A 14682-nucleotide genomic window follows, 5' to 3' on the forward strand; every position below is an offset into this window, starting at 1 on the left:
AGGTCTTGTGCAGCAGATTTGCCTAATGCAATATGTTGTTTGATTTCTTGACTGCTTCTTCCATGAGTGTTGATAATTGATCCAAGAAGAATGAAGTCCTTGACAACTGCAATCTTTTCTCCGTTGATAAGACTCTTGTTTATTGGTCCAGTGGTGAGTATTTTTGTTTTCTTTATATTGAGATGTAATCCATACTGAAGGCTGTCCTCTTTGATCTTCATCAGTAAATGTTTTAAGCCTTCTTCATTTTCAGGAAGCAAGGTTGTATCATTTGCATATCACAGGTTGTTAATGAGTCTTCCTCTAATCCTAATGCCAGGTTTTCCTTAATATAGCCCTGCTTCTATGGTGGGTTAATTCAAAATGAAGAGAAACATCTGTAAACATTCACTGAAAATTGGAACATGGAATGTACAAAGTATGAATCTGGAAAAATTGGAAGCTGTCACAAATGAAATGGAACAAATAAACATCACTATCTTATGCATTAGTGAGCTGAAATGGACCTGTATCAGCCATTTTGAATCTGACAACCACATGATTTACTATGCCAGGAATGACAAATTGAGGAGGAATGGTGTTTCATTCATCGTCAAAAAGATCATATCCAGATCAGTCATGAGGTACAACGCTGCCTGTGATAGGATAATATCCATGCACCTACAGGAAAGCCCTGTTAATACCACTGTTATTCAAATTTACGCACCAACCACTAAAGCCAGAGAGGATGAAATAGAAAAATTGTATCAACTTCTTCAGTCTGAAATTGATCAAACATGCAATCAAGATATATTGATCATTACTGGTGATTGGAATGCAGAGGTTGGAAGCAAAGAGGAATGATCAGTGGTTGGAAAATATGGCCTTGGTGATAGAAATGATGCTGGAGAACACATGTTAAAATTCTGCAAAGCCAGTGAATTGTTTACTTCAAATACCTTCTTTAGACAGCATAACAGACGACTATACACATGGACCACACCAGATGGAATACATAGAAATCAAATTGACTACATCTGTGGAAAGAGACGATGGAAAAGCTCCATCGGTGTTAACAAGGCTAGGGGCAGACTGTGGAACAGACCATCAATTGCTCATATGCAAATTCAAACTGAAGCTGACGAAAATGAAAACAAGTCCAAGAGAGCCAAAATACAACCTTGGATATATCCCAACTGAATTTAGAGATTATCTGAAGGACAGATTTGATGCATTAAACACGAAAGATCGAAGACTAGAAGAGTTGTGGGATGACATCATGAACATCATACATGAAGAAAGCAAAAAGTCATTTGGAAGACAAGAAAGAAAGAAAAGTTCAAAATGGATGTCAAAAGTGACACTGAAACTTGCTATCCAGCATAGAGATGTAAAACAAATGGAAGAATTGAGGAGGTCCAAGAGCTGAACAGAAAATTTCAAAGATCAGCTCGAAATGATAAAGCCAGATATTACAACAAAATGTGCAAAGATGTGGAATCAGAAAATCAAAAAAGAAGACGACACTCAGCATTTCTCAAGCTGGGGGACCTGAAGACAAAATTCAAGCCTTGACTTTTGTTATTGAAAGATTCTCTAGGCAAATTATTGAATGATGCAGAAAGCATCAAGAGAAGATGGAAGGAATACACAGAGTCACTGTACCAAATGGAAATGGTTACTGTTCAACGGTTTCAAGAGGTAGCATATGATTAAGAGCCAATGATACTGAACAAGGAAGTTCAAGGTGCTCTGAAGGAATTGGTAAAGAACAAGGCACGAGGAATTGACAGACTAAAACTTGAAATCTTTCAAGAAAGTCAGGCGGCACAGGACGCACTCACTCATCTCTGCCAAGAAATTTGAAAGACGACTATCTGGTCGACTGATTGGAAGAGATCTATATTTGTGCCCATTCCAAAGACAGGTGACCCAACGGAATGCGGAAATCATCCGACAGTCTCTTTGATATCCCATGCATGTAAAATTTTGCTAAAGGTAATACAGAAAGTACTACAATCATACATTGACAGAGAACTTTCAGAGGTTCAAGCCGGATTCAGAAGAGGTCATAGAACAAGGGATATAACTGCTGATGTCCCATGGATCTTGGTTGAAAGCAGAGAATATCAGAAAGATGTTTACCTGTGCTTTACTGACTATGCAAAGGCTTTCAACTGTGTAGATTAGGACAAGCTATGAACAACACTGCGAAGTATGAGTACTCTGAAACACTTAATTGTGCTCATGAGGAATCTGTACCTGGACCAAGAGACAGTTGTTTGAACAGAACATGGGAACACTGAATGCTTTAAAATTAAGAAAGGTGTGTGAGAAAGTTGTATTCTTTCACCATACTTATTCAACCTGTATGTTGAGCAAATAATCCGTGAAGCTGGGTTCTATGAAGATAAACGTGGCATCAAGAGTGGAGGAAGACTCGTTAACAACCTGCGATATGCAGATGATACAACGTTGCTTGCTGAAAGTGAAGAGGACTTAAAACATTTACTGATGAAGATCAAAGAGCATAGCCTGCCTAAAGTTAATATGACCTTAATGTTCTGGTTGACTCAAAGTGAGAAGAAATAGCTGCAAAACTTATTAGTAACTGTAATATGTAATATACAAAGTATGAATTAAAGAAGTTTGCAGGTAGTCAAAAATGCAATGAGACCCTGAAAGATGGATATCCAAGGTATAAAGTCAGCTGAAATGTACTAGAATTGACCATTTTTTATATGCCTATAAAAATGTTGAAGAGCAAAGATGTCAGCTTGAGAAGTAAGATGCGCCTGACCCAAGCCATGCTATTTTCAATAACCTTACATGCATGCGAAAGCTGGACAGTGAATAAGGAAGACCATAGAAGCATTGATGCTTTTGAGTTATGGTGTTGGAGGAGAAAAATGAAATTTCATGGGCTGCCCAAAAGAACCAATAGATCTGTTTTGTTAGAAGTGCAACCAGAGTGCTCCTTAGAGGCCAAGATGGCCAAACTTCATCTCTTATACTTTGGACATACTGTCAGGAGGGACCAGTCGCTGGAGAAGGATAACATGTTTGGTACGGTGGAGGGTCAGAGATAAAGAGGAAGACCCCCAAAAAGACGGAATGGCCAAGTGGCAGCATTGATGGACTCAAGTGTGGCAACTGTAGTGAATGAAGTTGACCGAGGATCGGGCAGTGTTTGGTTCTGCTGTGCATAGGGTCACTGTAGGTTGATACCCACTCGATGGCACCTAAGAACAACAGCATCTGTTTTCAAATAAATAAAAAAGTGACCATGTTGGCCATGAAGTGGCCAAGCTTAGGGATATTTCCATTAGCCTGATATATGGCAATATATATACATCCATACATGAGATATATATGTATGTATATCATACATATAGATCCATATATATAGGATATATCTATATGGAGTCCTGGTGTGGCACTGTGGGTCAATGTGCTAGACTGCAAAGCTGTTTGAACTGCAAGGTTAGTGGTTCAAGCTAACCATCTGCTCCTCAGAAACCGTATACAGGTTCACTCTGGGTCGGAACTGACTTGATGGCACATAACAATAACAGCATCATATATATATAATAAATGAAAACATCACCTCCCTACCCCAGGATTCTGGTTCCTTCGGACTTAAAAAACATCACAGAGAGAGCAATATAATTTGTGTTAAGCTGGCAAATTTTCTCTATTTTCCAACATATATTATCAAATACATATAATAGAATTAAAACAACAACTGTGTTTTCAATGATAAGTGTGCAAAGCAAGGCTAGATTTTGTTTTACACCCACTTTTCTTTTGGAGTGCTTTCGAGTTTTAACGTACAAAAGCTAGCCATTTTGTCAAATTTGTAATAAGTATTTTTTCCAGTTTATCATTTGACTTTATGTTAGGAAGACTTCATGGATTTTATACTTCTAATGATTTAAATGTAATGGTTAAATATATTTTAACTCTTTTATAATTTCTGGGGTTTAGTGTTTTTAACTTATAAACTCTCCGTTCTAGTCCTATAAATAAATTCACACTATTTTTGTCAGAGGATGTTGTTTTCCTTTCTATATTTATTTAAATCTATGATCTTTCTGAAATGTCAGCATAACAAATGAGGCAAGAAGCTACTTAGACTTTGTACTGGCTGATCAATTGTCTTACCATCATCTATTTTCCCCACTGAGTTGAACTATATATAATCTTTTACCACATATAAAACATCATATATATTTACACTGACCCACTTATCTATGTGGCTAAAGACTATGTCAGGGAATACGGAAAATGAACAAAATAGAACTGCTAAAATTTTTTAATTAAAACAGTGCTAAGGGGTGCTGTTTAAATGCTGTTGTTGTTAGTACATTTGAGTCTGCTCCGACTCACAGCGACCCTGATTAGGGTTTCCAAGGAGCGGCTGGTGCATTTGGAACCACCAACTTTCTGGTTCAAACCAACCTCAAGGTCCAGTGCTTTATCCCACAGTGCCACACCAGGACTCCGTATCTATATACTATAGCTTTCAAATATATAATATATTGATGTAGAACAGCAAGCCTTTTCCCTGACCACAAATCACTTTTTTCAGAAATTATACCATATGAGTACATAAAAGGTTACTTTATAGTATCTATCAAAAAAGAAGAAAACAAATCTTACAGGAGGGTAGAAGAAAAACAGATATTCTTTGGAACCAAGGGACAACAGGACTATCCCCTCTGACATGATCTTGGCAATTTCACAATGAATCAAACAGGGATATTAAACAGGGCAAAATAAGCTACAATTTAAGATTAGTAATACTTCAAAGACTCAACAAATCGGGATACTAGGATTTCTAAAGCACAAAGATTGACTCATTAAACATTAAGCTTAAGTTTTTCCAGAAATTCCAGTTTCCTTAATTATGTAAACAGGTTGTCTACTACTAAAGCTTATCTAGGAGTTTACAAACAGAAGGCTACTAATCTGCAATTAGGCTGCTTTCATTCGTACAAAAGTCTTATAAACCATCGTTTTCACATTCTATATTTCTTGTATTTTTACAAAATTATAACAAATGAAATTAAAAGACTAAGTTTTTAGATAAAGAAATATACATAAACAGCAGACTATAAATACAGTGTCTGACAATTTTGTCATACTCTTTTACCAAGTACTTACTTATTAAGCAATGTATGTTATGAGAGTAACGAGAATTGTCCGGGATGGTGAAGGTGCCATCACAGATAGCAACCTGACTCTCCCCAAAAGGAAGAGTGAAGAAACAAAGTTTGTAGAGCAAACATCCGAGTGCCTGTAAAACAAAGAAGCTTAATATCATCAGATCTCTAACACTCTAAACCATAACACATAAAAACAGTGAAAATCAAAATTGAAATATGGTTTTTAAAAAAACAAAATGCTAATGTTATTAAGAAATCCTTTTAGTCTTTGAAAATATGTTCAGCTGTATGATTCCCATGTTTCTTTGTCATATCTGTAGCCAGTTTACTGAATTAGATGCTATCATAGGACTCTAAACTGTGAATGATATAACTAAAATAGAAATGGCCAGGTCTTTTTAGAAACAATTATACTTTTATTTCTTCTACATGGAAAATACATATTTAGTACATAAATCGCACATAACTAACAAAGAAAATAGAACTTTTAAGAAAAATCACAATTTAACATGTTTAAAAATATTAAAATTCTAAACATGAGCTAACCAGCACAGTTAAACTTGCATATCATTGCTTCATATTATAGAACACTTCACTTAATGTATATTATCAGATCATTTTATTCTATATTAATTACATTTGTATTTGGGTGTCCTAATGAAGTGCTACAGGATAAAGCACTGGACCACGAGGTTGATTTGAACCTCAAGGCCGGTGGTTCAAACTCACCAGCTGCTCCTCAGGAGCCCTTAACAGAGTCACTATGTGTAGGAACCAACTCATCAGCACATAACAGCAGCAATCCAAGTTCAAGCACACATGGAAAGGCTTTCTCTGTTTAACTTGCATAGCTTCATAAATAGCACAGCATCAATAAATTCACTTGCTGACAATGAAGGCAAAATACACTAAAGCACACATTTTATCTGGAAAAGTAGCATAACACTGCATATCAGGGTTTCCAAGGCTTTATATCTTTGAAGGAGCAGAAAGTCTCATCTTTCTCAGGTAGAGCAGCTGGTAGGCTAGAGCTATATACCTTGTGGTTCGCAGTCCAGTGTTTATTATATTGAGCGACTTCACTCCCCAATTAACCTATGCTGTTTATGTTAACTTGACTCATTAGTTATTGGTTTACAAGAGTATATGTTGTTAAGCGCCGACGAGTCAGTTCTCACTCATAGCAACCCTGTACAGAGTTTCTGAAGAGCAGCTGGTGAGTTTGAACAGCCAACCTTGTGGCTCAGATCAAACTTGTGGTCCAGTGCTTTTACAGCATCACACCAGGACTACACAGGAGAATTTGTTGTTGTTGTTGTTCTATATGCTGTCGAGTCAGTTCTGATTCACAGCGACCCTGTATAGGGTTTCCGAGAAATGACTGGTGAGCTTGAACCTCCAACCTTGTGATTCAAACTGACCTTTGCAGATCAACACATTAGCTTGAAGTGCCACACCAACTAACCTATATGGTATAAAATTTTAAAGTATCTCTGACAATTTATATGTTGTCTGGCATGTATATTAATTCTAGCAACAACAAAAAAAGTATTAAAAAAGCATAAAGCTGACTTTTCTTGTAAACCTCAGAACTCTTTCCAAAGGCATTTTACATTCCCATGCTGAATTTGGTGACTAAGGGAGGTGGTGCTGACGGTTATGCGCCGTGGAGTCAATTCTGACTCATAGAGTGACCCTGTACAGGGTTTCCGAGGCTGTAAATCTTTACAGGAGCAGAAAGCCTTATCTTTCTCCCGCGGAAAAACTGGTAGTTTCGAACTGCTGATCTTAAGGTTCACAGCCTGATTCGTAACCACTATGCTACCAGAGCTCCTTGACTAAGGGTTGTTGTTGTTGTTGTTGTTAAGTGTTGTCGAGTTGATTCCAACCCACAGTGACCCTGTATAGGGTTTCTGAGGAGTAGCTGGTGAGCTTGAACCACCAACCTTGCAGTTCAAACGGCTTTGCAGTCTGGCGCATTAACCCACAATGCTATGACTAAGGGTACACATGACTAATAATTGCTGAATTTAAATGAATTTACATTTTAATTTTTTTCTGTTAGTTTGCAAAATACAACAAAAACTGTGTTTTATTTATGAAATGAGTTCAAAGGAGGTGTTAACATTTTAGTATGTTGTTGTTAACTGCCGCTGAGTCAGTTCCAACCCATAGCAACCCTGTATAGGGTTTCCTTGGAGCGGCTGGTGAGCTTGGACCACCGACCTTAAAGTTCAAAATGACCTTGAGATCAAGTGCTTATCTTACAGCACCAGGACTCCATTTTACCATAGTTAAACTATAAAGAAACATTATCGCAATAATAAAATCTAGATCTAAATGAAAAATTAAAACAAGCCTTAATATACAGAAATTAGTCAACATTTGTTTTTACTTATGTTAGTTTCCATTCATAAGATCCTAAAGTGCCACCTTAGTGTTACTGTTGTTGTTGTTGTTAAGGGCCAACAAATCTATACCGACAATAGCGTACTTATGTACAGCAGAATGAAACCCTGCCCAATGGTGCTATGTCTGGCATTTTGTACTGTGTGCAGCCAAAAACCCACTCAATAAGAAAAATGTTAAAAATCATATAATCTATATTAAGTTCTAAATAAATGCTATGATTAAAAAGTTACAAGATAAGGACATCTTTTTCTTTTTTTGGCAGTAAAGTTATGATCTGAGGATTGAGAAGATAGAATGTTATAACAGTCTCCTGAATAAGTAGCTCTGCTTTACATGTACTATGTAAATGTACTATGTAAATGTAAAGGTAATGCCTTTAGAGGATAAGGGTGAAAGGAGGAGGATAGTAAATTGAATTTAGAATGCTTTATTTAGCTAGAGCAAATTTCAATCTTGGTCTTACCCAGATGTCAGCCTTGGTGGTAATAGGTTTCCCTCCATAAAGGTTGATCATTTCTGGGGCTCTGTATGACAGAGTTGTGTACCTGGAAGGAAACAAGTGAAATGGAGTGAACAGAAACTACACTGACTCTATGTAAAATAATTTTTAAAATGTAAGGTTTGGTAATGTAACATAGAATTAATATCATAAAAAAGCTCATTAAAAAACTTGACAAAGATTGAGCAATGTCAATATCTATATACATTTCTATTCAACAAGTACAACAGTATTTATAGTAAGTATTTACAATGATATAAAAACTTTTTATTACTTCAATATTAGAAATAGTTTATATATCGACAAAGTATTGTTTTCCTTGAATTTACTTTAACTAATACAATTAAACTAGTATAAGTCTCTTGATTAACATATTTTAGTCCATTAGTTTAAAATGCAAACTTCCACTCTCTCAAATAATTCACGTTTACTGAGAAGCATGTTCTCATTGCCTCTAACACACTTCACTGCACACAGTAATAAATCTCCTTTGGGTTTGTTTTTATAATTGGCATTGTTTTAAAAGTACCCTAGTTGCTATAATTCTAACTACACTAATAACATTCGCTAAATATACTTCTATTACTGACTGTAATCAAACTGCTGTTGTTAGGTGCCATCAAGTCAGCACCGACTCATAGCGACCCTATGCACAGCAGAGCGAAACAATGTCCGATCCTGGGCCAATCAAATTACTTGGAATTAAAAGATAATGTGAATGAATATTATAGATATAAAAACCCCAAATTCATTTTGAACCGAGTATCTTAATAAAGTAGTATTTAAATTTAATGACAGAAATTATCAGATACAGATGAATTTCCTGTATCATGGCATAATTTAAAATTCATTTTGAGTATTTATACTTTGTTTTTCTTAAAGAAAATACCTAAATCCTTGATATTCTTAACATCTTATACTTTCCAAACTAGTCTGCCTAGTGAAACATTTGAGGTGATACTACTGATATGAGGGCAGGACTTTTGTTTTATCTACTGGAGTCCTGGTATAGCGCAACTTGTTAATGAGCAGGACTGCAAGGTCCATTTGAATCACAAGGCCGACGGTTGAAGATCACCAGCTACTGCTCAGAAACCCTATATTGGGTTGCTGTGAGTCGGTACTGAATCCACAGCACTTAACAACAATTGTTATTTACCAAGCACAAAGAACAAAGTCTGCTACATTAGAGGTAATAAACATATACCTCTAGGTTGAACAATTGATTAGCTAACTCAACTGAGCCACAAAAATAAGAACTTCTATTAACTTTGGTTCATCACTAATGCAAATTCAACTGAATTTCATATACCACACAATGCAGCATGTAACTTCCAACAAATCAGATGTTTGAGCAGTATCCTATAGCAACCACTATATGTCCCAATTCCATTACCATTAACTTTTTTCAAAATTATATATACATACATATAGCCCCAAAGAGCCAATTCAATAATTATACTGTCCTTGTGTTGTTCAGGAAATTTGTGTTTAGTAAGAAGCTTGTTTTAATGGAATCTAACATAATTACCATAGCATAATATATATGGACCAGAGTTACTATCAGCTGCATTTAATTTATTTCTGAAATTTCATCATTCAAATGGTTGCTCCTATATAGTCTTCAACTACTAGAAATTCCTATTTTGACAGTTCTTTATGCATTCTGTATCATTTTATAAAGGCAATATAAGAATTACAAACAGCTCCACTTTGTAAAACTAAAACAGAAATTAGGAAAAGGTCCTCACAGATGTTGTGACAATCATGAATTTTAAAAAAATTGAGCAGGTTTAACTTATATTTTTACCAGAGAACATTCCAGTTGTTGTTGTTAAGTGTCGTCGAGTCAGTTCCGACCCATAGCGACCCTGTACAGGGTTTCCAAGGTATTAAATCTGTACGGGAGCAGAAAGCCTCATCTTTCTCCCGTGGAGCGGCTGGTAGTTTTGTACTGCTTACCTTAAGGTTTGCAGCCCAATTCTTAAGCTAAAGTACTTGATATCAACCTTACCATTTGGTTTTCCACATAGTTTCCAATGCACAGCAAAATCGGTCTTAATATTACAAATATGATTTCAAAGCATTAAACGGTTTCTAGCAATTAAGCACAAATCTTCTGCATTAGTAAAAACATGAATATTAAACTGAATTTGAAATTCACTTGAAACTCCATTTAGAGATCCCATTGATTACTACACCTTATACAACAAAACTCTTAATATATGTTTATAATGTACATAGATCAAACATAAATTGTTTCTTTGGCATAGAAATATTACGAGGAAATCTACAAATAAAATATCTGAAGCTTGTACTGGAAAAGCTAGTTGTACGTGAGATAATTAAAATTCTCATGAGACAAAGTACAATAAGGATGGCACTTACTTTTTAATTTCTTCTTCAACTACATTCACTCCATCTTTTTGAGGATTAAGAAATTTATTAGTGGCACTGCCGAAATCACAAAGTACATAGTTTCCACCATCATTCAATAAAATATTTTCTACCTTAATGTTAAAAAAAAGCAAGAAAGAAAAAATCAGTAATTAGTAGTATTTTCAACATGAATACTATCTTTTAAAATCTATGCCTTTATATGAAGTCCTGGTGTGGCGCTGTAGGATAAGCTCTGGACTGCCAACCTCAAGGTCAGACGTTCAAACACACCAGGAGTTCCTGGGAAACCCCACAGGGGGTCACTATGAGTCAGAACCCACTCTACAACACTTCACACAACATGCTTTTCTGAAAACTTAATAATCCATGTAACAGATCCAGGGTGGTGGTTTTGTGCCGTGGCGTTGGTTCCGACTCATAGTGACCCTGTACAGGGTTTCTGAGGCTGTAAATCTTTACGGGAGCAGAAAGCCTCATCTTTCTCCCATGGAACAGCTGGTACTTTCAAAACTGCTGACCTTAAAGTTCGCAGCCCAATTTGTAACCACTACGCTACTAGAGCTCCTTGTAACACATCTAAGACACCTCAAATTATTAGGAAGGACAAATGAAACCGAACAAAATGCTCTACTATGTCTACTTTTTCTCCTATAATGGATGTGCTTCTCCCACCCCATGACGGTTAGTGCAGGGGCCAAGGAACCCTAAATCCTCTCCACAACTGCTTTTATGAAAGAGAAGATCTAGAAGCAGGCAGAGTGCAGCTTCTCTTTTATACTGTAACTCCATTTTTCTGCTTTCCTGATACTGCTACTTATCTACAGACTAGTAAATAATGAAAAACATTTAAATCCTGCATATCTAACCAAATCCTAATGCTATTTTTATCTAAAATACTACTTTGAAGAACACAAATTTGACTTTCTGTCTTAACATGGAGAACAGAGATTGAGAAAATGAGCGGGTTCACAGTCCAACTCTGCTCCTTACTAGTCTTTGACACATGTGGCCTTTGACAATTTGCTTTCATTTTATTTTCTACAGCAGATTCTACTACATGGAATACGTGTGAAAATTAAATGAACCAAAATTTGCAAAGTGCTTATAGCATTGTCTGCTATATGAAAAGCAATCAACTGATATTAATTATTACTGTTATTGCTATGTGCTTTTTCACTCTATTCTACTATATATTTTGTTATTTTTTAAAAAAACTTTTATTGTGCAGTGAGTGATAGTTTACATGGGAGAACATCATCAGTTTTCCACTCATCCTATTATATTTTGTATCATTGCAATGAATACAATCCCCTCTATACATCATCATTCACCAGTATCTTACCCCATCTCCTTTCACCAGACCCACCTGAACAACATGAAAACTATTCAGTGGGGATTCTACCTTCCCCTATACACTCTGAAACTAAACTCCTCTTGAACACTTGTAAGTCAGTCACTTTGTCCTTTATGTTGTACTTTATGGGTACTATCTGCAAGTTTGGGCAATCCTACAGTACATTCTTAAATGAGTAAGCTTTCTTCTTCCTTTTCAAAATATTCACAGTATAGTTTCTTTACTGATCTTTCAAATGACCCAACAGAAGAAGTATCGGAAAGCAAACAGTCCTAAATTGAGAAAAGTCTCCTTGGTTTCCACAACTGTAAAATGCAGACAATATATAACTATCTTGCAGAGTTGCCAAGAAAATTAACAAACAGTGTTTGGCACAAGTGTTGTCGTTGCCGCTGTTAAATGCCTTCAAGTCATTTCTGACTCATAACAACCTGTATAGGATTTCCGAGGCTTAAGTCTTCGAGGGAGCAGAAAGTCTCTTCTTCGTCCTGTGGAGCAGCTGGCAGGCTCTAACTGTTCTTGTGGTTCCTAACCCAGTGCTTATCATTTGGAACCACCCTCACTCCCCTTGGCAAATGGTAAACACTGAAAAACGCTAATAATAGCTCAAACTAATCTAAGTCAACAAGTATTTTAAACAAGTTTTTCTTATTTTATTTTGTTGTTGTTAGATGCCATTAAGTCGATTTCAATGCACAGTGACCATATGTGACCGAGTAGAACAGTACAATAGGGTTTTTGGCTGTTATCTTTACGGAAGCAAATCACCAAGTCTTTCTCTCGCAAAGATGTTGAGTGAGTTCAACCTTTTGGTTAGCAGTCAAGTGCTTTGTTGAAAAGAGGGATTCCTCAAATGGAAGAGTCAAGAACAGAATCAAATTATAAGAACAGAGGATCTGGAAGGTCAGTCTATGATCAAAACAATTACAATGTGAAAGAAGGTAAACACAGAGGAACAGAGACCCAGGTGGCGGGAAGGTCAGGTGGATTACATGATAAAATAGACTCTTAAATTGAGGGAAGAGTTAATAGAATATAAGGTAATCACAGCAGTGGGGTTGGGGTGGGCGGCTTAATTTGGGTGTTGGGGAGGGCAATACAAGAAGGGGGAGGAGGTGGAAGAACAAGTTTAATAGGGGAATACTGAGACAATTTGCATGTCCTAAGTGGGGCAGAGGTAAACAGTGATGCATGCTCAACCTTGGAATAACAGAGCTCTGTGATACAGGGATCTAGGCATAGCTTGAAGAGGGGAAATAATACTAAAATGCTTCACTGTCTTATGAATATTGGTTTCCCTTGTCTACTATTATTGTAAAATAGACACTTGAGTGGGATAGAAAGGAATGTTGGGAAACATGATTACAGAAAACTTGTAAGCTGTCTTCAACCTATAACTGATTGGAATACCTAAAAGGGGTTCTACAACTTGACCAGTGAAATAGCCCTCTTGCAAAGCCTTTGCAGAGTATAGGACCTTAGGTGGAATCCAGAGTCCCATCAAGAACCTTATGAGGTGGGACATTCCCACTAGCAAGGACAAACAGACCAGCCTGGAACAGCCAGAACAACAGAAGATACATCTTCAAAGAAAGATCAGCAGGAAAAACCCAAAACAAAAATGTCAGCATAACTAGCTTGATAATCAGAACTCGACTAAAGGAAGATTACTCCCAAAAAAAAAACAAAAAACGTTTTTTGATAAAGAAATGAGGGTACATTGCTACAATTTGATGAACTTGACGTATACTCATGGAGGAAGTAGCTCTAAATATCAACAGAGAAGAAAAGAGTCTTCACATCAAGTATCAGTGCTATCCCCTCTGTACACAGTGTAGACAGGGACGGGCAACTTAGACATTGGCTACCTAAAATGAAGGGGCAATAAAGGCACAAAGTGACTGGCTTACAAGGTTTCAAGAGGGAGTTTAGTTTAAGAGTATGGGGACAAAGAAAGAGTCCCCACTGAATAGCTGTCATCTTGTCTAGATGGGTCTGGTGAAAAGAGTTGGGGATAAGATTTGTATGATTCAATAGTGAATAATTGTTATCATGACTAATTGCGACTGTCACAATCGTAAAGGTAGAAGTTCTGTAATAAAAACAGGGGCGTGTTTAATCTTACAGTACAGAAACAGAGGACCCTAGGACCGTCAAGGGAGAAGAGCACAAGCAGAATGTGGGACCATATCCAGAGAAGCAGCGACGTCAGAGATGGAGGCAGAGATGGGGGGCATGGAGAGGGACAGTGGCTGAGTACTCTAGATTCATGGGAAGAGCTGGTGGCCAGGAGGCAGACTTGCAGCATGTGCCCTTTGGAAATGTAAATTATTATATATGCCTGAGTATTTTGTTTTGTTTTAAAAAAGCTAAAGTGGATAGAAATACTGTTAATTGATGGTACATGGAGGGGATTATAATAATTGTAATGAAACAGGGTGTATGATTTGTTGAACGTAAAACTGATGATCTACCTTGTAAACTTTCACTCAAATTCACAATAAAAACCTAAAGAAAAAAAGAATACTCAGCTGAAAATATCAATTTAGTATGTAAAAAGTTAGTAGGCTATAACAAGGATACAAAATCATTAAAAATTATTAGGCAAAAGCAGAAAACTTCATATTCAAAATAACTGAGAGGAGCTAAACCGGTGGCTCAAGCTAAGGGACTGAGTGAGATCAGGTGTAATGCACTTCAATCCTACTTTGAGCTTTCATCATGTTATTGCACGTGCATCCTTTCACTGTGGGATTCCTTGGATGGTGCTTTCATGGCTAACAACTTACATTCTAAGTGACATCTCCCATTCCTTTCATTCCTAAGATCATTTCATAAACACTTTCATAAGTTTTGTATAATCAGTCAGA

The 14682-nt window shown here is 36.6% G+C and overlaps 1 protein-coding gene across 1 annotated transcript in view; it reads right to left on the bottom strand.

Annotated features, from left to right (window-relative positions):
- Positions 1–14682, bottom strand: part of BMP2K (BMP2 inducible kinase) — a 187559-nt gene that overhangs the window by 79775 nt on the left and 93102 nt on the right. The window contains exons 5-7 of the mRNA XM_006872898.1: positions 10447–10568; positions 8023–8104; positions 5146–5278 (exon numbers count right to left, since the gene is read on the bottom strand). Coding sequence (XP_006872960.1) covers positions 5146–5278; positions 8023–8104; positions 10447–10568 — 337 coding nt within the window. The remainder of the gene's footprint in view (positions 1–5145; positions 5279–8022; positions 8105–10446; positions 10569–14682) is intronic.

This window comes from Chrysochloris asiatica, unplaced genomic scaffold (genome assembly GCF_000296735.1).
Source record: "Chrysochloris asiatica unplaced genomic scaffold, ChrAsi1.0 scaffold00214, whole genome shotgun sequence".
NCBI lineage: Eukaryota > Metazoa > Chordata > Mammalia > Afrosoricida > Chrysochloridae > Chrysochloris > Chrysochloris asiatica.